The following is a 23,742-nucleotide window of genomic DNA, read 5'->3' as shown; positions in this document are numbered from 1 at the left end:
CAGAATTACTCTACATATTGAAATGAAAGGGTTTCTTTTCAAAATACACAGCCCCTCTGCCCACACAACACTATCAGCACAAAAGGTCATTTATTAAAGCTATAATATCCCACCCACTTAGTGAAAATAAATAAATACAATAAAACAGACCATAACTCCCCAGCCATTTACCAAATGGGTTAAAAATTGGGTAGCTCACCTGACTGTCGCGAGAGAAATGTGAAAAGTATTTGGAAGCTAAACACAAAGCATGGGTTCAGTAAGAAGGGGTCTCTCCCAAAAGGCATAGAGCCTCCAAGGAGACAGGTGACAGATGCGTCTCTGGACCAAAATAAAATAAAGAGCTGGCCAACCAAACAGGGAAGGAATTTAAACATGAAAGCTCGTGTTAGCACAGGTTGGTGCCAAATGTATCCCATGATTTTTAAGAGTAATGTATTTAGATGAGTTGAGGGAGTAAGTCATGGAACTAAATTACAAACCTTCTAAACATCTACCTCTGACCACCTACCATCAGTACTGACCACGTTTTGTTAACTGACCCAGAGCTCAGGTTAACACTGCACCATGGTGACAGATTGGAGACCTTTGCTGTTATTGTATTTTTAATGAATGGTAGAACTATAGCAAAGCCTTGAATCAGCACAGAACCCACTTTGAATCTCTCCCCCAAAAGTGAAGCCAGGACTGAGGAAAACCTGATGTGTGTTCAGAAGATGTGGGAAGTCATCACGAGGGCAGGGAACATGTTTGTGAAGACAAATAAAATTATAACTTTTGCTTGTTATTAATGCGGGCCAAGCCTAAACAAACATTTTTTTTTCTTCCAGTTATTATTGAGTCATATGGCCACCGGCAGAAACTGTTATCACTTCATTTTCTGCAGAATGTTTCAGAAACTTGAAACCTCCCACACTTTCCCCATGTGAATACTCAGGATTTTTAAACAATTATGAAGTGTTTGCTTCCAAAATTGAGTACATTTGATGGCCTGGTAGTACAGCTGATCCATCACAAATTGTTTAGCAGGGAAATTAGAGGGGGGGGAAAGAACTGAAAAAATTACTAGACCAAAGGGCACAATAATTAAAAAGTTACTGCGGGAAGGTTACAGAGAAGAGCAATTTCATTACATTAGCGTTAGAGCCATCTCTAGGATGAGCATTCAGGATTTTTGCTGTTTAATCATTCAAGAGAAAGATCATGTGCAAAAAACTGCACACACACAGTCTCAAATCAAAGTATAGAAGTGACATTTCTAAAATTTGTTGTAATCTTGTTAGGGACTCGCAGGAAGCATTTTCTCAACCAAATAAGAACAAGAGACCGAAGATACTAAGGAAATAACTGCAAAGCCTGTTGCTTACATTCTAGCCACATACCAAGAAATAAACCATTTTAGAAACTAAAAGTTTAGTGTGTTGCTCTGAGCTTGGTAGTGAAATGAATTCTTGATTTTTTTTTTTCCTGAGCTGGTTCTATAAATAATCGCCTGGTTTAGGACAGTGTTTCTTCTGACAGTAACTCATAAAAAATAAGTGCCTAGATCATCTCTAAATCAGAGTTATCTTTAAGGCTATCTCAAACAAACAAATCCAAACTGATCTCCAAGTGAACATAGCAATGAACACAGACAGCTTCCTCAAAAGTTACAGTGGGTAGCTTTTAAATTCTGCCATTGTTACACTATCTTCACTTTCATCTCTAAACAATGTGCAAGGAGTCCAGCCTCTTGCCACTGAAATGGCTTAAGAAAGTGTTGTTGGAATGGGTTTCCTTTCCTGCTCTCTGCTTCTTCCTGTGCTTGCCACTAGTTCTTCAATATGCACGTGGTGGTCCTGTCTGCTGAACAGCTGAAGTGTTGCGTTTTGCTAAAAGGAACTTGAAATGTAAAACATTGGGTTTCGCAGTTCCAGCCAAGTTAAGTGCATGTGTTTTATAACAGATGCTAGCCAGAAATGCAAATTATTTCTACAAAGTTCTAATCCTGTTATCAACCCCTGGAGGCACTCCACCTTGCCCTTCATCTCTCCCTTGGCTATAGTTCTACATTTTTATTGCATGTTTTAAAGAAGGAAAACACTAGTAAAACTACCCTAGATTGGGTTTAGGGATCCCAGGAGATGACACCGAGGTGTGGAATTGAGTCGTTTTCTAATTAAAAAGTCAGACTGTCTGTTGCTCTTAGAAAAGCTTTAACATCCAATATCCACACAGTGGATTGCTCACCCACAGCTTCTTGATTCAAGTCATTTAGCATCAGCCTCAATGAACCCCTTAAGGAGGCTCTAGCATGAATGAACAGCCAAGATATCAAAGAAGAGAGGGCTTGTCCACCTTTATTATCTACAATTTGTATTAAATTCTTTGAATAAAAATAGTTTTTGAGAAGGCTTTGGGAAACCTAAGAACACATGTACAATGTTGGAAGAAAAGTCAGAAAAATCTATTTGAATTTTATTTCCTTTTCCCCTCTTCCTTCAATTTGTGCTGGTTGTTGCCATAGCTACAGGTTACACTTAGTTATGATGTTTGCATACTTTTGTAGTGTTGAGGATCCCAAATGATGGAGCCAATAGACTCTCACTTGGCATGTGGGCTGGGATGGAGATCAAACTCACAACCAAAAGGTGGTGCTCTACCACTGAGCTTTCCCCAGGCCCCATCATTTGAAAATGCTAATAGTGAATATGGAAGAAATAAATACGATGAACTGCCTTATTTATTAATTTTTTGGCTTTTGGGGTCACACCCGGAGATGCATAGAGGTTACTTCTGGCTTTGCATTGAGGAATTACTCCTAGTGGTGCTCAAGGGACCAAATGGGATGCTGGGAATTGAACCCATGTTGGCTATGTGCAAGGCAAACACCCTATCCACTGTACTCTCACTCTAGCCCTATGATGAACTGCTTTAGTGAGTGACAGAAACATTAAATAAAACCTCTCTCTTCTAATAAGGATCTTTCAAAAGATCCAGTATACTTCATTAATTTCTTCAAGTATTTGGCATCAACATTTTGCTATGGTATTCAGTTCTCCTGCGGTTAGCATTGAGTACTTGCTTTCAATTTCATTGCAGTGACTTTTAAACTTTGTCAAATCTTGAGTCACTTCCTCATAATAGCTCATAGTTTGTAAGATACTGACTGTCCTGAAATATCTTGCATATTACCAGAAAAATTCTTATATTACTCAGTTTCTTTCCAGCCTGTGGATCGGATCAATGAAATGTTATATCAAAAATGATAGCAATGATAGCCAGACCCTGGAATGGTTGTATGCTATTCATCGGGAACTGTGACATAGATAACAATCAGAATTCAAAGAAGAGGATAAGAATGGAACTGTTCAAAGTCACTCTCACATTCTCTATCTAGAAATTATCTCCTCTGCTAGCCTTCTCTGTATCAGACTGCATTAGAACAAAGGGATGTGGACATATAAAAGACTGCCCAGGTCAGTGTCTAAATTATAATAACAACAATGTTTACTATAGTGTAAGTATCATAAGCAAATAAAAAATCATTACTTGATAGATTCAGAAATTATAGAAGGGGAATTTTTGTACAGTACACATAATCAGTGTGTGCCATTTTATATTTTGTGTGTGAGGGTTTGTCTGCAAAATCCATTAGGCTAAACTTTATGAGATCATGGATTACTAAAAGTATAAAATCTGATTAAATTTATATCACTATAATACACACTGACAGTGTTCCTTTCCATTGGAGATGGTCAACAGACCACAAGGAAACCTAACCAGTGAGAAATCAGCATTTTGCTTATCCCATTCTGTTTACACTTAGAAAGCTTTCTGGTTTAGTAGTTAGCAGAACCCAAGAAGGGTGTAGTTCTTTGAAGGAGCCTTTGATTCAACAGTCTATAAACCATGTAGTAAAATTAATGAGTGAACCTCTTTACAGTTTGTGATTAACATCAGATTAAGTTGTGTCCACCAAAAACTAATCTGGAGAGAATACGAAAAGAGAAAGGTATTTAAATTTATGCAAAGGCAAAAAACACATGCTTTTAAAGAAATATGACCTCTCTAACTTTCTCTTAAAGTTCTAGAATGACATTCATTAAGTAGTTACTATGGGTAAAAAGATGCAGAGTGGGAGTATTTTGTATCACTGGCCTCCATCCTTCCTTAGGAGGAGTAAATAATTAGAACATTTTGAAAGTCTTATTGCATGACCTAATACCCAAATCTCTTGAAATTGCAGCATCATAACGATCAACCAAGAGATACAGCAATGTTAGTAGATAATTTAATTATATAAACATTTTCATCAGGTTTAATTTCCTCCACATTATTGTCATCTTTTGACTCCCAAACTCTGACTGTCGTATAGCACTCTTTGTAGCCTAAAATACCTCATAGGAAGCACAATTTTAGCACTGAATTTTTTCCTTTGTTGATAAAATAACATTTCATATTTAAATATTTTTTTAAAAATGTTTCCCCTTAGAAAAATCCAGATAATGGGATACCAAAGAAAGTTCTTTTCTGGTCAACAGAAATTGCAAGTGATCTTTTTCAAGTTGGTGGGGATGTGTAGTTTTGACAAAAATAAAATCCTGGTTGTTGTGAAAAGGAACAGATGGGAAAACAAAAACAAAAAAAAGTTTGGATATGTGGACAAGCCAGTTTTGAAACAAAGATATAAAATGAATCTAAATCTTGTGTGCTTTTTGTGTGTGAGTGAGCTCTCTTTGTCTCTTGCTGGGCTTCTATTTGCAGTAGCAGACAAATGCACTAATTTTCTCAATATGGAAAATGCCATCAGTAAAGCCAAATAAAGTCGGGTTTAAGATAATTACCCTAGATTTCATCAAAGCAACTTGGCACTCATCAAAATTCAGTCCTACTTAGCTGATGAGATTTCATCAGGCTGCTTAAGAAGCAGGGAAATAAACAAAAGTGGAGAGACAATGAAAACAATGTGACAACTGTCAAACAAAATGCCGAGGACAACATTGAACATTTCCCTAAATGCAGTGCTGAAACCTCCAATTCTCTCTCATTCTCTCTCTCTCTCTCTCTCTCTCTCCCCTCTCTCATATAAGGAAACTGAATGATTACAATTTTTAATTTTCCAATTTTCCATCATCTTTCATTGTGCTTTCATTAACTGTGATAATATAAACACCTGTTTCTGAGTACTGCGCATTGCCCAAAATATAAACTGTAGTTGCAAAAACAAAATTTTAAATACGGGTGTTCACGAGGTCACCACCCTTGTTTGAACTCCTTTAAGCTAGTTCTTAATAAAAGAAAGCTATTATCAAAGGAATGGTTCAAATTAGGCTACTACTAATGCTATAGTTTTGCAACTAGATATGCTCGCATGTCATCCACCTGGTGGAAAATCTCAGAGTGGTTCTTGGGATGTTCAGGTTTTATGTTTCTGATAAAGAAGCAAACTGGCAACTGCACCATAGAGCACGCTGCTTCAAACAGAGCTACAGAAGCTAGCGAAATAACTCTTAATTCAAAGCATATTTGATGGTTGTATTAGGTCAATCTGTGTGCTTGGAGTTGACAATTACACCAAATAGAGGAAGATCTGAACTGCAGTGCACACTTGACATTTGAGGCAGAAATTACTTTAAATTACTCAAGCTAGTGATACTACTCTCAACATGAAAATACAAGGATACTACATGAAATATTTGCACACATGCATGACAGAGACATCTGGTTTCCTTCTACAGGTTTTGACAAGAGATGAAGTGAAGAAGAGCGGGAGAAAACGATAAGTTCTACACATTTTCAGAGGATTAGTATTCACAGTGGCTTTTTGGCCATTTCATTTTATCAGAGGTTCGTTTCTTTTAGCAACTTCAAGAAAGAAGTAGTTTGAAAAGTAGTTTCTCCTAGATATAGGAATTTTTTTTGAAAACAATGTTATATCAGCTGAAGTCTATATTATATATGTTCTATTTGAATATCCATGAGAATCAAAGATTTCTTATTTCAAATTTCTATTTTTTGGTTATTATCTTGGGCTAGAAATTCTTTTTTTTTTCATTTTTCTCTTAGTTTATTTTTTTTTATTTTAAAATTTTTATTGAGTCACCATGTGGAAAGCTACAAAGTTTTCAGGTTTAAATCTCAGTTATAAAATGCTCGAATACCCATCCCTTCATCAGTGCACATATTCTACCACCAAGAATCCCAGTATAGGGCTAGAAATTCTAATAGCTAAATTAAAATTATATCAATGATTAAGATGATTACAGTAAAGCAACTAGAAAAGATGCGAGAAGTGATAGAATTTTCTATTATGAATATGGGGAGATAATACCTAATAAAATGTTAAAGACGCAGTGTGAAGTTCAATTTTGGATATATCATATGTTTATTTACCCTATGCAATTTTATCTATGCATAATTTGTAAATCTAAATTCAAAAACTATAATCTAAAACTACTTTTTATAGTTTAAATCTTGAAGAACTCAGAGTAAATAGTAGATACAATTTTTAATTAATCCATGCTAAATTCCATACCAGGATTTTGAGAGAAAACACTGTAAAAATAAAAGATCAGTTATCAAAGAAAATATAAAGGTGGTAATATGAATACTCATAGTTTTATTCCTCCTGTAGAATCCCCAAGAACAAAATGTATTGAAAGAGTTCAAATGGAAGAAAGAGCTCTAACTTTGATGTCTAAAGCAAAAACAAAGTTTGCTTTTACCTTCCATTATTACTATGGGGGAATTTATTTAGCCAACCCTGCACCTGAGCTTCCAACATAAAAAGGAAGAGATGTACATGAGTTCTGAATTTAAAATTTTGATTTTGTATGAAGACACACTCTTATCTTTCCACACAAGCAGAACCTCTAAAGTGTACACGAGGAAAAAACAAAGCTTCCCTTATTCAATCAGGGCAAGATTCCAACTCTTATCTGCAAAGCTTTCCAGCCAACTCTGTGAAAAGCCACAGACTATGATATCCCACATAGAATCTACTTCAACCACTCTTTGAATCTCCTAAAGCTCCATTCCCTTCTTGACATCTCACCTTTTCTCTTCAAGATTAAATTACTGATCAACAAGTGGGGTAAGAAATTGAATTTCCAGAGCAAAAATATTTTTAGATACAGAGACAATACACATTACTGAAACTGGTAGATGTTGTACCCATGTTTCTAAATTTGGGTTTATTTGTTTTGATTTAGATGGCCAGTTTATCATGATATGTCTGTTATCCAAATAGGAGCTAGTCTATTTTTAAAAACTATATCACAATTTTCTACCAGATTTTTAAGTTTGTTTGTTTGTTTGTTTGTTTTGGGGGGAGGAGCGAACCCGGCAGCACTCAGGGCTTACTCCTGACTTTGTGCTAAGGAAACACCCCTGGTGAGCTTGTAGGAGCACCTGTAATATTTGGGATTGAACCTTGGTTGGCTGTGCGCAAGGCAGTTACCTTACCTGCTATACCGTTGCTCGGGCCCTGTTAAGTTTATCTGCTAATTTACTCTTTACTTTTACTTCTTTTGCCCTGTTTTTTTCCTTTTGCTGATGTGTGCTATTTCAAATAATCCCCATGTTTACAAAGATGACAGCACGTTAACTTATTTTTTACCTGTTTAGTACCTATTTTTCTACCTGTTTTCTAACCTAAATCTTAGCCATTTCCACATACTCTATTAAATATCATGAGTGATATTTAATTTTGTGTACTTTACATTTTTTGGCAGAATCTCTTGCTCCCACACCAGGCTGTCTTCACCAGGGCCCCTCAGAGGGGGGCAGGTTGAGTTTCCTTCCCTGCCCCAAGCAGAGCCCTGGCAACCAAAAACCTCCAGAACCCAGCCACAGCCATGCTCAAAGTCACTTTCCACACACTTGAACAAGCCTCACTCATGAAGGAACCAACAGAGGTACCCAGGTATGCAGGACCCATGGCTGAGATCTCCAAGCCTGCTCGGATCAGGATGGGCCTCTTCCACCCAGATTCCCTGTTTTCCAGTAGCTTGGCAGTCACACCCACAAACTGCCCCCCAGTGCCATGTAATCTCATCAACGGCCAAGATTCAGAGACTATAAAGCAAAGCTCCTGGAAAAGAACAATGCAGAATCTTGCACGGTAGAGCCTGGCAAGATACCTGTGGCATATTAGATATGCCCAAAACAGTAATAATAATGGAACTCATTCCTCTGACCCTAAACGTGACAAGTATGAATGAAGATGTTACTGGCGCCTGCTCAAGCAAATCAATGAGCAATGGGACCACAGTGATACAGTGATACTTTACGTTTTCAGGGTCCCCTAAGCTAGTCAGTATGTTGTGAAACTCATTATAAGGTTAATACTGCAAACTAGGTAATATGGAGTAATATATCTAAAAGGGTTTGCAAGTAACAAATGGAAACAGCAGTAAGAACCAAATATAGTTCAGTGGAGATGAATGAAAAATGTGTTTTGATATAAATAAATAGCACCAAAACAAACTGGGGAGTGAGTAGTTTCAGAAAGTTGGCAGAGAAAGACACAGGGATCACAGTGGACAAATCAAGGACATCCAATATTCCTCACCAAAAGTAGACCTAAGAGAAAAATTCATAAATAAAAAAACCCATAAGCATTATTAATTAACCCAAACAACCGTTTAATGATCATCTATCCTAAATTCAAAATATATAGCTTTCCTTCACTTTCTTTCTTGTTTTTCTTTTTTGGATCACACCCATCCCTGTGTTCAAAGGTTGTTTTCCAGGGACGAAATCTGGGCTTCCTCAATTAAAAAGAAAAGCATATTCTGCAGTCCTTTAAGCTCTCTCCCTACCCTTTACACCTTCCCAAACACTTCAATTAGCTCTCTACTAAGTTACCTCCCTGCTCAAAAATCTCAGACAACTTTAGCCTGGTTAGAAGCACTGCACTGTAGCACTGTCGTCCCATTGTTCATCGATTTGCTCAAGCGGGCACCAGTAACATCTCCATTGTGAAACTTCTTGTTGGCCTGGTTAGAAAATAAAATAAATCTTGCCTCCTTCATATCACCAATCTCAGTCAGTTTGCGGCTTCTACTCTTTTTGTGACTTGCATTCACAAAACTCGGAGCTTAGTGTGGCTCTTCTGGGCTCACCCTGCCCTGGCCCCAAGAGGCACCCTTGGGCATGGCTATTAGCCCCCACAATGTTCTCTCTGTCTGACAGAATCTCCTCCCTTTTGAACATGCCTTCCACCCACACACTCCTCGTATATTTTTAAGTTTTGCTCCCCAGGAAGTGTTCCCTGCCCACACAGCTAGAAAGTGATGCTTTCCCCTGTAATATCAAGGTCTGGAAGAATATTGACCCACATTTATAAATTCAGTTTTGCAATTTTTTTTTTGGTGACACAAGATTGCTTTTTACTGAAACTTATTTAGAAAGATGTGAGGGGAGGGAAAGTGAGAAGGATGTGTTCAAGAGGGCACAGGTTTCTCCAGGGGGAAAATGGGCAAGCAAAGAACAGGAATTCAGGGGGTGGAGGGATTTTGTAATGCACATGTTTCTTTCCTAAGCAGACTCTAAGTATATTTGTACCATACCCCACTTCCAATTCTGCCATTTGGGTACAAGGATAGAAGACTGGGGGCCACACCTGGTGGCTTGAGAGTACTACTAGCTCTGTCTGGAAGTCACTCCCAGATGTGCTCAGAGACCCTGGTACCAAGGATCAAATCTGGACTTTCAGCATGCCAAGCATGCACTTGGCCCTTCCAGCTATCGCTCTGACCTACAATGTTATATTTCTTTAAAAATATGAATAAATATTTAATTTTTGGTATAAATAAGTGCTCCAGGTTCTGAACTCAGGGATCATTTCCAACTACTACAGGGGAACCATAGTGAGTATTGAGGATATAACCATGGTTGGCTGTATTCAACACAAGCATCATGCCCTCTGTACTATCTCTCAGCCCAATTAATATATGTTTAATTGATTTGGTGAACTTACAGACATGGCAATTTCAATTGCAGAAAAAAATTGCAACGTTTTTCTCTGCATTAAAAATTCGGCTCCAACATTAGCTACCAGAATCATTAGAGAAAGAGAAAAATTAGAAATTCAAAAGAGAAATTACAAAGCATTTTCTATCATAGTCTAATAAAGTTAACTGACTTCAGTAAGCACTGACTCTTTAATTCACTTATTCTCTCACGTCCAATGACATTAAAAATAACATAGCTGAGGGCCACCCTTAGGGAATAAAAATCATACAAGGTTATGTTAAGTACTAATTCAGAGCTTGAAATAATTACTAGAAATGGCTCCCAAAACATGCAATTCCTAATCTTATGAAAATCCTGCTATATAGAAAAGACAGTGGACAAGTCCAAAGATAACTGACCTTCAATGTTAATGCACATTTTCTAGCTCATACTATGAAATGCTAAACATATTTAATATTCACCATTAGAAATAGCTGGATGATTCCATTCAAATGCAACTATGTCAAAAAGTCCTAAGCACATATCACCCATAGCCATACCCAATCATATTTCACAAATTATTTCTTCAAATTTCAGCACAGAAATAATGCTCCCAGTCTGTGCCTTCTGCCTTCTGGGGACTCACTTTTATGATAAGAATGTTATGACAACAATGTCCACCATACTGTTTGGTATTCTAAATGTTATTCCCTAGTTGATAAATTTGCTTAATGTTTATCTAAGAATGTTTTCTTTCTTGTGAGAATTAGCATTAATATCCTTGATCCTGTGATGCAGGCTCCATCTACCCCACACATAAGAATATACCTTAATGCACAAGTATTCATATGATCACACATGTGCATATATCTATGCATGCATTTATCATACATATTTAAGAAATATACAATTTTAGTGGGGCTGGAGCGATAGCACAGTGGGTAGGGCATTTGCCTTGCACACAGCCGACCTGGGTTCGATTCCTCTGCCCCTCTCAGAGAGCCCGGCAAGCATCTGAGAGTATCTCGCCCGCACAGCAGAGCCTGGCAAGCTACCCATGGTGTATTTGATATGCCAAAAACAGTAACAAGAAGTCTCACCGTGGAGACGTTACTGGTGCCCGCTGGAGCAAATTGATGAGCAACGGGATGACAGTAACAGTGATAAATTTGAGTGGTTAGGGTTAATATATATGTTCATATTTGTGAATTTCATGAGTTTTAAATGTGTCAAACATTTATGTGTGCATACTTATGCATATATGACATTCTTCCTCCAAAATGAGTTGATATTACATTTTACAATCATTTGTTTCATGTTCATAACAACTTTTTCCCTTGGACTAGTTCAAATTTTTACCAGATTCAAACTCAGGGTTAACCAACAAATAGCCAACTGGTCTATTGTATTTACTTACTGGTCTTGAGCTCAAATTCTAAACTTTTCCTAGTTTAATTATTTTTTACATTATATTTTCAATTATATTTTACATTAGTTATCTTAGTAATAACTTTTTACATGAGTTATCATTAAGTCTCTTAAGTAATGGGTATGATATAAAAGCATAACATCAATCATTAAATATCTTGACTATAGGAATTTAAATACTTTATTCCTCATTTCCAAAGTCTTAAATGCATGAAAAGAGTATTGACACAGATAAATACTGGGTACAAGCATTATCTAGGCAGGTCAGATAATAAGCAGGAAATATTGCCTTTCACTTTGAGTTTAAATTAATGATAGGGACTTATGCTACCTGAATGATTTTGCCCTTTCTGCTTGCATGAAATAATTTTACCATTTTGCCCCTGCTGTATGATAACAACATGAATTACACTGGGGGTTGAAGCAAAACCTCCATCCTTATCTCCATTAAAATGTTTCCTTGATCCTGGAAGAGATCCATACATGAGCGCTAGGACAGCTCAACAGCTGGTGGAGGAGTTACAGGAAATCTCAATGAGCCAACTGCCCACCCTTTCCTTATCATCACCACTTAAAGATCCCAAAGAGGTGTCTGATGGAAAAAGTTGTTCTGAGAAACCATCGGGCATCTTGAAACTTGCTTATCTCACAAGGAGTCTGGGTGCAGTTCCCTGTGCAAGGAAGAGAAAAATCTACCACAGACACCATGTGTGTCCTATTAAAGTTGTTTTTATTTTAGAGTGTGGTGAAATGGTTTTTTATATATTTTACATTAAGATCAGAGTAGCTTACTGCTGTGTAAAATTCATAAAAGCAAGGCCCCTTTTGGAATTTTCCTGTCCTTGCCTTGTTGCATGGAGGATGCTGGGCCCTTGGTCACATACGTAGTTGAGAAATCCTTTTTACAAGTCCCCATAAAAGAAACTAGTACATGTTGCTCCAGACTATAATTAAATCGAACTAGCAGAGATCCCAGATGGGAAGCTGTAGTGAATGGCACAAAGGTGTGGTTTCTTGCACCCTCGTGCGCTCCAGCCCCTCTGGCAAGCAAGGCTGGCACTGGGACAGGCTCAAAATGAAACTGGGAGGAGCAGCTGTGCTCCACTCACCCCCTCACCCTCACCCACACGTGTGCTCAACTCTCCCTGCAACATTTATGTCTGTGTCTGAACTGCACTGAACCCCCCCTCTGCATGTTTTATGATCTCCCATCCACATCACAGTTCCCACTTTTCTGCTCTTTTACCACCCCAAACCCTTTCCTTATAAAATATGAGAATGAGGAAATCTGAAATAATCAAGACTAAAAACACAAAAGCAACAGAATCCTATACCACCAGCAGATGCCAATAGTTATCCCCCACCACTTTTCAGGAAATTAGTGGAAAATATTAAAAGGTGTGTGTGTGTGTGTGTGTGTGTATGTGTGTGTGTGTGTGTGTGTGTTGGCGGGGGGGGGGTGTAAAAGTGGGAAGAAATACAGTGAGGTAGGAGCTACAGCACAAGGCACCACCTAAAAAGTTCACTGTTAAGGATGTTCATCCAGGAATTTTAGACACTTTTTTTTTTTTTTTGCTTTTTTTGAGTCACACCCAGAGATGCACAGGATTACTCCTGGCTCTGCACTCAGGAATTACTCCTGATGGTGCTTGGGGGACCATATGGGATGCTGGGAATAGAACCCAGGTCAGCTATATGCAAGAACAATGCCCTAACAGTTATGCTATTGCTCCAGCCACCAGGAATTTTAGACACTTTTAAGTTATGAAGAGAAATTTGGTGGATCTTTGTTAACTAGCAATTTTGTATGTTAATAGGGGCCAGAGAGTAGAATAGTGGGTAAGGTGCTTGCTTTGCATGTATCCAACTTGAGTTTGATCTCCAGCAACCACATGGTCCCTCAAAACTGCCAGAAGTGATTGTTGAGTTCAGAGCTAGAAGTTAGCCCTGAACATCACTCAGTGAGGTTCAAGTCCCGCCCACATATTTTATGTTAACCATCAAAATGTGACTGCTTATTGGTACCTATCTTAGTTTATAAGTATTAAACATTACAACTTTTCTATATTCCCAGAGTATCTGGGAAGTAGTTTTGTTTAAAGTCACTAAGACAAACTATTTGAGAAAGCAAACAAAAGGAAAAAAGAATTTCCCACTTTTTAGATATTCTCCACATAGAAAAACTACACTACCAACATTCCTGACATCTAAAATTTTCTAAAGAAAAAGGTTTTTCTCTTATCCTCTTTCCAAACTGCTCTTGAGGTTGGCATGAATAAAACAGACCACATAAATTGCAACTCAAATGTAAACAAAATGTAGAGAAATAAAGAACATATGTCTAAAGCATATTTTCTTGACCCTATCCTACTGAAAACGTGCTTATTTCCTGCTCTCAGTTTAATCCATCACAATCTACAACCATCTTTTGTTATATTATCTAATACCTAGTCCACATGTTGTTGTCAGTTTACAGATAGAAAACAGAGATTAGAGACCTCTTAGTACTCTTGCCTTTTAAAGGTAGATGTGTGCAGAGATTAAGGTTCTAGAAGTTACTAAATAATATTTCCTTTTTTTTGCCTACTAAGCTTGAAGCCACTTTAAAGAGGAGCATCAAAAGTAATATCTCATGAGAAATTATTTTCAAGCCGAAAGACTGTCAAGCAGGCATTTAAGGAGAGCTCCTACTTAAGTATACACTATGGTCACTCACTGGAAAGGCCAGGTGAAACAGTTGTGAATTAGAAGGACAGCTCTGACTGTATGTCACAGCATCACTGAAGTACTTTAACAGGGAGCAGGATAGACCAGCAGCTAGGCTGCTTGCCTTGCATGTAGTCAGCCAGTACCCTACACAGTACCCTGAGTACTGTCATAAGTGATTCCTGAGCACTGCTGGGTGTGGCACCATACCAACAAACATTAGTAACCAAAAAAAAAAATCCTGCTTTAATAGTCTGCTTAAATGGGTGGGGAAAGAAAAAGATTGTTGGGCCTGGAGCCACGACAGCCACTACTCCTGAGCTGTGGGAGTGCAATTCAGTTCTCAGCACTTCCGTGGGGCCAGATGATGTTGGATGTGACTCATCTCAAGGTCTGCTCGGAGAAGAGTGCTTGCTGACTAGAGGAGACTGAGAATGGAAAAAGAAATCTTGAAGGCACACTTTCTTTTTTTACAGGAATGAAGAACCAGTGAACCTCAAATATGAAAAGAAAAAGGCACTCTTCCTGGGAGGTGGGGGCTGGGGGCTCAGGGCTCAGTGTCAAAGCAAACCCAGTGTTTCAAACGCTTTGGCATTTATAAAAAGTGCTTTCGGGTATTTTTTACTATGGCAAGGTGGGAGTCCTTGAGAAGGAGTGGTGATGGCAGGAAGTGAGTGTTTCTGGGGTAAAAAATGGTATTTATTTAGAGCAAAAGTAAAATGATATGGTGGGGTGGAGACGCAGCTTAAGGTTGGTCAATTTGATGTTAGGCAACCATGGCTTTATTGTTGATTTTTATCATAAAGACCAGGAAGAGACAAGTAAATATAAGTATCCTGGGTAGCCAGGTGATGTTGGTTTGGTGACTAGAAGGCTTGCTGTGGATCGCCTTAGACCAGTATGAGTCATCCCTGCTCTCTCTCGGTTCTTTTCAAATACAGAGAGGGAGGCAATGAGAATCCATAAAACATCCAAAGATTCCTTTTAGATGCTCAAAATATCCATGAATATTTTATCTAAGGTATGACATAGTCCAGACTCAACATTCCTCCTTTGAAAGCTGCAGATTAGATAATAATAGATTGGCCCTAAGGGATATATTCAATTAATATATTGCACTGGAAGGAAGAGGTGGTTGGAAATAGTTATATGCAGCAATGATACAATACCCTACATGTAGTCCATTTTTTTTCTCCTCATGTCATATACCCAATGATCATAACTTTTCCTCTACCTCCTGCTACATTTATTTTCTCCATGAAATTGATCACTTTTATTTTCTTTTCTATTTCTTCATCCTCCTCCTAGCTCAGTAGCAAACCATGGAATACAGGCAGAATTAAGATTTTCCTTGGTCTTTGAGCATTGAGTATGCTCAAAAGAGGCAGGAAGAGAAGGGTGAGAGCTACCAGACTGCAGGCTGAGCAAATGCACAAACAGCACTGCTGCTGGAAACAGGTTGTACTCTTTGATTATGAAACGATGCTCAGAGGCTGACAGATGCCTTCCTCAGCCTTCACACAGGCCCAGAATACGCCTGTATCCTTTGGCAATTAGTCTTATAATTGTTGCATTTTAGAACCAGACTGGACTTTAGAGATCACCTACCCCGATACCCTCGATTTACGAATGAGGAAATAGAGGCCAAGAGAGGTTAAGTGACTTGCCAAGGGTCACAGAATTAATGAGTTGACAGAGTACAGAAACCCAGATCTCCTGATTATCACAGTAGAATCCTGAAAAACAAGGGTCGGAAAAGTCCAAGGAACTGCATTTTGCAATCAGAAATGAAAGAAGAGATAACTAATCAAGAAAGAAAAGCTCAGGAATGAAGACTGAGTCAATTACAGGAGTAAATTCATCCATGGCCTAAGAAATCTCCAGGCATTTCTTTCAAAAGCAAATAAGCCTGTGACAATTACGAAGAAAGCCAGACTCACGCAGTCCTTGTTGTTTCTGAGATCCTACAGCCATTTATTTTTTTCCTTTTTAATAGTTTTCAGTGTGGTATCTTATACACTTAGAGGCTATTCCATTACGCTGACCTCTCATTTATGCCTTCCAGTAACCAAAAGCAGCTCACGTTAATGGAGCTGTACCTCAGTGGGAAGGAGGTGAAGGCTGCATTTGTGTGCAATCAGGTTAAGGCTGGCTCCGACAGGAGAAAAATCCATACATATGTGGCAAAGATCTGAAAAGTGCCTGTATTCCCAACCTGATTACGACTTACATTTTTGCATGGTTTGTCAAAGCAGATCACTGAAATCAAATCAAGATGTAAAATGGGATAAAGTGGTTTTCGTCTCCATTCTTCCATTAATCACCGTGAACTACCAAAGAAAGAAACTTTTCCCTCTCTCACCTGAGGCAAGGTGGGATACTCTGCTGGAAGTTATGCCAATTTTTGGTAATTGGTGCTCAAGTTCCAAAGCTCATTTTCTAGTTTTTATTTCCTACATTTGCAACTAGAAGTTCTTTATTGCAGAGCAAGTTTTTCACTTCTACCAACCATCCTACTTGAGCTCTCATTCGATGCAGCAAATTACAATAGCACTTGTGAGAATCACAAAGGTAAAGGGCTATCTAACAAGATTGAATTTATTCAGCTTAAAGTATAGATGCAGGAATTAGCCTGTCTCTTTTAGTGAACAGTACATGATAAAGTTTAAATGCAAATTCAATCAGAATTTGTTACGTGTTCACTTGTCAAAAAGAAGATCCTAGGAGATCATGTAAAAGCATTTGTTTTGACATAATTTAAGCTGTTGACATTATCAGAATCTAGTCTATTAAGAGAGTAAACTCCTGGAGACTAAAATACAAATGCAGACCACTGCAGGTCAAGAATCTAGCTGCCATCTATAAAATTCTCAAACAAAAGGAACTCTGGGTCAAAATCATTTTGGAGGAAAAGAAAATGGGCTGGCTCTTGTTACACATAAGCATGTTTGTTAGGGAGCATTTTCAGGTTAATTTTTGCTATTAACGTAAACCACAATTGGGGGGACCACGTAGTGGGAAGAGGAATGGGGGGATAGTTATATAAACAATATACAACAAAGAAAGTCTTTATTTCCAATACCTGAATACATCAGGTTTGTTTTTAAGCGCAGGGTTGCAGGTTAAATGCTCTCAGCTATCCAAGAAGTGGCTTATTAGTTTTGTAAGAAAATATTTTCTTATATTTTGACTGAAAAATACCCAGTTTAAGTGAACAAAACCATCCTTGTTAGTGAAATGCAGACCCAAAAAAATGTTGTTTCAAAGGGCCAGCAAAGAAAAGCAAAATTAATTCAAGAGGAAACGCGGCTTTCCTAATAGTAGCTTCTGAATCTGGATCTAATAGTTCTCTCAAAGACTGGCTGGAGTCATCAAGTCTTCAAAAGTTTTGTCTTTCTCCATGGATCATAGACCTCTATGAGCCTGCCTAACATGGGTCGAAATCCATTTTAAGCAGATTTCTGCTTGCCCACTCACTCGCTCTCTCTCCGAGCCATCGCTACAAAGCAGAAACGCTGTGCCCCACCAACAGGAATGAAGGCAAACAAAAGTTTTGATTATTTTATAGGGAAACTTTCCAAAGACAACCTTCCTCTTTGCTTTTTTATTTTGTGCACTAGAAAAACCCCGACTTCATCACTGGCAGCGCAGCATCCGCTGGCGGCAAGATAAACAGTTAACAAGCGATTATGCTTTAAGAACTAGAGTGATGGCTCAGCGCTGCATTTCAACATACTGACTCAGCTTCAGCCAGCACCTGAACTATGTACTTGTCTCCTAATTTGTAAATGGACCTAATCCTGTTATTACAGAATAATTACTGCAAATCAGCACAATTACTAGAAAGACAGGAATAAACAAACACATACCAGTAGCTGTTTTCTACAAATTATTATCAAAACAAAGAGGAGCAACGGATTGTGGTAACATTAAGACAAACATTTACTCCCCCCAGTGTTCGGGCAAGTTTATTTTAAGTTGTCATCTTCAACTAGTAATGATGCCAATGACTTTACAGATTCCACAAACCTTTTGAATCTAAACTTCTCTCACGTCAAAATTGAACACTTCCCCCAGAGCAACATCTGCAAACCCCTGATTGCATAAGAATCCCCCCATCTTTTTTTGATGGTACATTGTCAAAAATTTAAATAAGCAAAATATGTGTCCGTGCAGACTTTGACTGAACCCTGCTACTCTTCTAAGTTACGGTTGAGATGTTGAGAAAACAAATGTAATATCCACTTTGTATTTTTCACAATACGTCTCTCAATCAGTATCGTGTGGCACTTCGCCATCTCACCCCATGTTATTATATAATTTCCCTTCTAGAGAATCCTATTGGGATTCAGGGTGTTTCGGAAGAGAACTCAAAGCACTTACCTCCTGGACAGTGCCTCATGGCCATCTTACATCTCCTGGATTCAGCGATTGTTGGGCAAGGTATTGTGTCTTTTGCTGGCTTCTTCACAATTTGCCTTGTTCTGGTTTCCAGACCCCATTTAAATCCACAGGTGCGATTATTTCTGCTGCAAGTTCCCCATTCACTCCAATGACCAACTTCACATCCTTCTGATAAAAGTTAAAAAAAAATAAAACAAGAGATAACAATTTGATATTTCTGTGTCATCCTGTTATCCAGATTAGCAAGCAATATTTTTCCATGTGTCTACCATCAGAGGCAAAATTTAAATTATGCAGCCCTCAATGACCTATGTTTGCCTTTGGGGAGTTTTAATACTTTCATCTACAATAAACAACTGCAATATATGTCATTCAAAAGCTATTATTCTCACACTGAGAAACAGTAGTGATTAGGGTGGTTGGCTTGTACATAGTAGACCTGGGTTCAATCCCTAGCAACCTATATAGCAACCTGAGCCTTACCAGGAGTGAACTCTGAGCACAGAGCCAGGAGGAAGCACTCAGCCCTGCTAGGGATGCCCCTCCCCAAATTAAAATAACAACAATAAAAACAACAGCAAAACACTAGTATTCTCTACTTGTCTTGATTCAGTATTCAATGGATTCATCTATTTAAAGCACTGAGATATCAGTTCTAAAAAATTAATTTTTAAAACATGATCTTTAAAATATTCAACAGTTAAAATCTATAATAGAATACTATGGTTATACTATGACAGGAGAGAAAGTTGTATCGTTTAATTCTCAATGCTTTTATGCCCACCTGTGAAAGACTCACTATGTGATTTTTGAAAGTACATGGGTTCACGAGGCCAACCCATGTTCGATTCCTCTGCACCTCTCCGAGAGCCGGGCAAGCTACTGAGAGTATCGAGCCTGCACGGCAGAGCCTGGCAAGCTACCCATGCATATTGGATATGCCAAAAACAGTAACAGTAAGTCTCTCAATGAGAGACGTTACTGGTGCCCCTTGAACAAATCAATGAGTAATGGGATAACAGTGACAGTGACATGGTAGAAAGGATGGGAGTTTGTTTTGTATTTTATGATTGTCTTGGCATTTTTAGTGGGTGTTTGGAATCTATAAGAGGTATTTTATTTCCTAAACTGAAGCTATACATCACTACAGTTTGAAAAGTGAAAAGATATATATGACCGATATTTGATTTTATTTTGTATTTTAGTTTCCAGGCCACACCCGACTATTCTCAGGGTTTACTCCTGGCTCTGTACTCAGAGATCACTCCGGGATCCATATATGGGATTAAACCCAGGTCTGAAGTGTTTAAGGAAAGTGATGCATTATCTCTCTTACCCTAACCAAATATTTGAAAATGTCTGTTTTCCCTGGCCACGGAAAGCATTTTAGTTTTTTCTTTTGTAAGTTCATATATTAGAACAATAGGCTATTCTCCAATCCCCTTGAAGGTGGGTAGAATGTGGGATTGGGATAAAGGTATGCAAAATTAAATCTCAAATTTGCCATTACAATGTGACTTCACTCAGGCATTCATTCACTTCATTCAGTCTGTGATGAATACTCAGACACAGATTCCACACACAATATTTCAATATTACAGATTTAGGCAGTCATGGTTACTCAGCCCTTTCAAATCTACTTTAGAATTTTATTCAGGGAAATTCACAGGGCTTTCTTAATATGTTTATATTTCAGAGTTTCTTAAGTATTTCCTTTGAAAATTTGTAATGGGTGAATCTTCCCTCCCAAAAGCAATTTCATCATCCTGAACATGTTCATCTAATGCCTTTCTTAATAGGAATTCATTAGCTCACATGTAAACAAAACCGTATCTATACCTTTCTTCAAAAGCCTCTCATTTAGGGGTGTGTTGTACAAGCTTTCAAATTTCTATTTTAGAACAATTTTGTGAAGAAAAAGTGATTGATTATCTCCAGCCTCTATTCTTAAACTCTAGAAAGTATCTTAATAGGTATGTTGCACATCATGTCAGATATATAATGTCTAATCAAATCCAGAAATGTCAGGAGTGTATCGGGGATGCAGATGCCAATACATGTAATCATGCAGGAAATGTCCATTTAAGCATTATATCCTAAGGGAGGCAGATCTTACCTTTTAATAGCTAATATAAAATTATCTAAAAGTTTTCAAACACTCAAAAAGCATATCATGTAAAAAGTATATATCCTAATTTTTATTTGCAGCATATTAATATATAAATTACACGTTTTAGATATATAACATACTAGCATTTTCCTAATGAATACATTTAATCAATGGTACATTTCTTTCCAACTTATCTTTATTAATGCACAGAACAAAAGTGATAGTTATATTACTGCTTGAAAATTGTTTTTCTTCTAAAAGTGTCTCTAACCATCAATTTATTAAGATAAAAAGAGATAAATTCTGATACAATGAAAAAAACAATGCTATTAGCACTTAAATTGATTAATCTAGCAAATACACAGCTAACAAAATTGGCAGAAGTGTGGAAATAATGAGACTGCCCAATATTCAGATTCCTATAAAATTCAGAAAGTTAGTGAAGAACTTAATTTTTAATTCTGATCAGAAACAAGGGAACCACTTTTTTATTAGAATTACATCAAAAATCTAATTTCAGTTTGAATATAGCTAGCATGCATTGTTTTTCAAGACACAGGTGTTAAAATAAAAGTTGAAGTTTGAAAGTTACATGAAAAATGACTCACCCACACATTCCATGGTTTCATCTAATGGTGCAAAACCATCTGGACATTCATCAAAGCAACGACCTCTGTGCAAATAGAAGCCTACTTTGCACTTGGTACAAAAGTCTTTGCTAAAGCAAGAATCACAGTTTTCTATCCTGCATCCTAAAAACAATTTTAAAGAGAAAAAGAAAATTTCAGCCAAAGAAATTTACTTGTTATGCAAACACAAGCTCATAAACTTACCAGTTAGCGCAATCGAAATTCTACTGGTCAAAAAGATATGTGTGTAACTCATTTCAATCCTAATATTCCTTCTATGATCTCACTCTAAATCATTCCTACCTCTTGACTGAGACAAAATTCAAGTGTGCGGCCCTAGGCAGCGTGAGACCCCTCAGCAATTCTTGTAACTCCAAATGGGATAAAAACAAAGGATTAAAAAGAGAAAGAAAACAACAACCAGTACAAAGTACATTGCTGCTGGGGTTGAAATCTATTCTGCCCTTCAAAAGACTTAGAATGAAAAGCACAATGGGAAGACTCTAATCAGTATCTTCTGTTTCAAGACAGTAAATTAAAATTCTTTTAAATTTAATTTTAATCCAATTAAAATTTTAATTTACTTGAAAAAAATTTTTAATTCAATTTACTGGCATCCCTAATGCTGTCATCTACTTTCATCAGAGGATGTCTTAACTTGGAGGGGGTCATCTGAGGGTGAGGAGAATCTACACTAAGACATAGGCTTTACTAACAGTTTTACTTAGTCTTCCTATAACCCACACCTTGGGCAGTAATGCTCTGAGTTTGCAAATAAGGAACCTGTGATTTACAGAGATCAAGTGCCCTTGCTAGTGCTGTTAGCATTGATTCTGAAAGATTCCCAAACTGAATTCTTTCAAAATCTGTTCTTTCTTTCTAAAACACTGCCTCAACTTCTTGTAACTTTGTTTGTGAAACAGAAGTGTTTCCAGATCGACTATGTCCTGGTTTAAATCCCAGCTCAGTCTGTCCCAATTTTGGGAATGGCTCTCTGACCTTTTTTTTTTTTTCTTTTAATCCTGTACCCAAAAGGAAAATCACTAACCTTACAAAGTTACTGTGAAGATTTATAATATATGTAGATAGATTGGCTCATGTAAATAGCCTGCATAGAAGCAACAGTAGATGAGAAATACTTCCCACTAACTCAGATGCATTATCACAAGTATGAAAGGGTAAACTAGGAGCTGGGGAAATAAACTGGGGTCCCTAACATTGAATTGTCTATTCCACTAATCAAGTCTGAGTGTGGCCCCTGAGTACTGTTTGGGACATTCCCATTGCAAAGAAGCAATGCTTGATAGGCTCTATGCTGGGTCAGATTCCATAAGCGTTGGGCTAGAGACCGCTGCCTTGCACCAGGCAAAATATATAATAAACTTCTTTTCAAGGAGCAGAAAGGAGAGAAGTTTGGGAGATTTGGTGAGGTTTTTAAGGTACTGTAGCATATTACTTGTTGTAGAGTTCATTGATGGCACTTCATATTGATGAACTAATATAATTAGTACACTGATAGCAATTAACAAGCTCTGTGCAATTTACATGCCATCTCCTATATTTATTAAACATGTCTCAGAGATCCAGTATAGTATTTGGTGTGTTCGTAATACAAAAAAGCATTTTGGGGGCCTAGTAACTGAATCATTAAGTTAAATGTCCTCTCCCCTGACTCCAATACACCTCCCTCTACACCCCCCCAACTTCGAAGTAGTACTTGAAAGTACCCTTACCCCCCCAAAAAAAAAGAAGAAAAAGAAAAAGCATCTAAAGTGTGAAACCACTCAATATGAAAATTGAGATATATAGCCAGGAAGTATTATTTAAAAATATTTTAATAGATTACATACATAATGGGCTGGAGCAATAGCACAGAGGGCAGGGTGTTTGCCTTGCATGTTTGCCGCCCCTCTCAGAGAGCCTGGCAAGCTACTGAGAGACTCTCGCCCCCACAGCAGAGCCTGGTAGGCTACCTGTGGTGTATCTGATATGCCAAAAACAGTAACAAGTCTCACAATGGAGACGTTACTGGTGCCCGCTCCAGCAAATAGATGAGCAATGGGATGACAGTGAGAGGGACATACATAATAAATAATAATAGCAGCTCCTATAGAACTATAAAGAAGAAAATGTTAACTGTTTCCATTTCAAGGTTGAGTTCAAATAATTTTATGTGTATTAAATAACCATCATGAAACAGCCAATCAATTTCTAAAATGTTACCAAATCTACAATTGGAAAACCAACTATGTGTGAATGAAAATCCATAGTCAAATACACAACTGATCTTTGAGGCAAAGCAGAACCATGGGGCGGAACAGTTTGTCACCCCATAAAGAGATCATTGGTACTTTAAATTTTATAACCTATGTTTTAATGAAATGGTGGTAATAGCTGGTTGGTAGTTTCTTAAGCGTGGTCAAAAACACATGATTAAGAGTACATGTCCACAAATTGTAGGTTTTCTTACTATATTTTTTAAAAAGCTAGCAAACTTTCCTGTTCACAGAATTATTTTCCAAGAAT

General features: G+C 37.7%; 1 protein-coding gene across 1 annotated transcript in view; it reads right to left on the bottom strand.

The window, feature by feature from the left end:
* Positions 1–23,742, bottom strand: part of RSPO2 (R-spondin 2) — a 151,086-nt gene that overhangs the window by 36,857 nt on the left and 90,487 nt on the right. The window contains exons 4-5 of the mRNA XM_004607672.2: positions 21,196–21,339; positions 18,457–18,645 (exon numbers count right to left, since the gene is read on the bottom strand). Of these exons, the coding sequence (XP_004607729.1) occupies positions 18,457–18,645; positions 21,196–21,339 (333 nt within the window). The remainder of the gene's footprint in view (positions 1–18,456; positions 18,646–21,195; positions 21,340–23,742) is intronic.

The sequence above is a fragment of the Sorex araneus genome, chromosome 2 (assembly GCF_027595985.1).
Source record: "Sorex araneus isolate mSorAra2 chromosome 2, mSorAra2.pri, whole genome shotgun sequence".
Taxonomy (NCBI): domain Eukaryota; kingdom Metazoa; phylum Chordata; class Mammalia; order Eulipotyphla; family Soricidae; genus Sorex; species Sorex araneus.
This window is presented reverse-complemented; position numbering and strand designations above follow the sequence as displayed.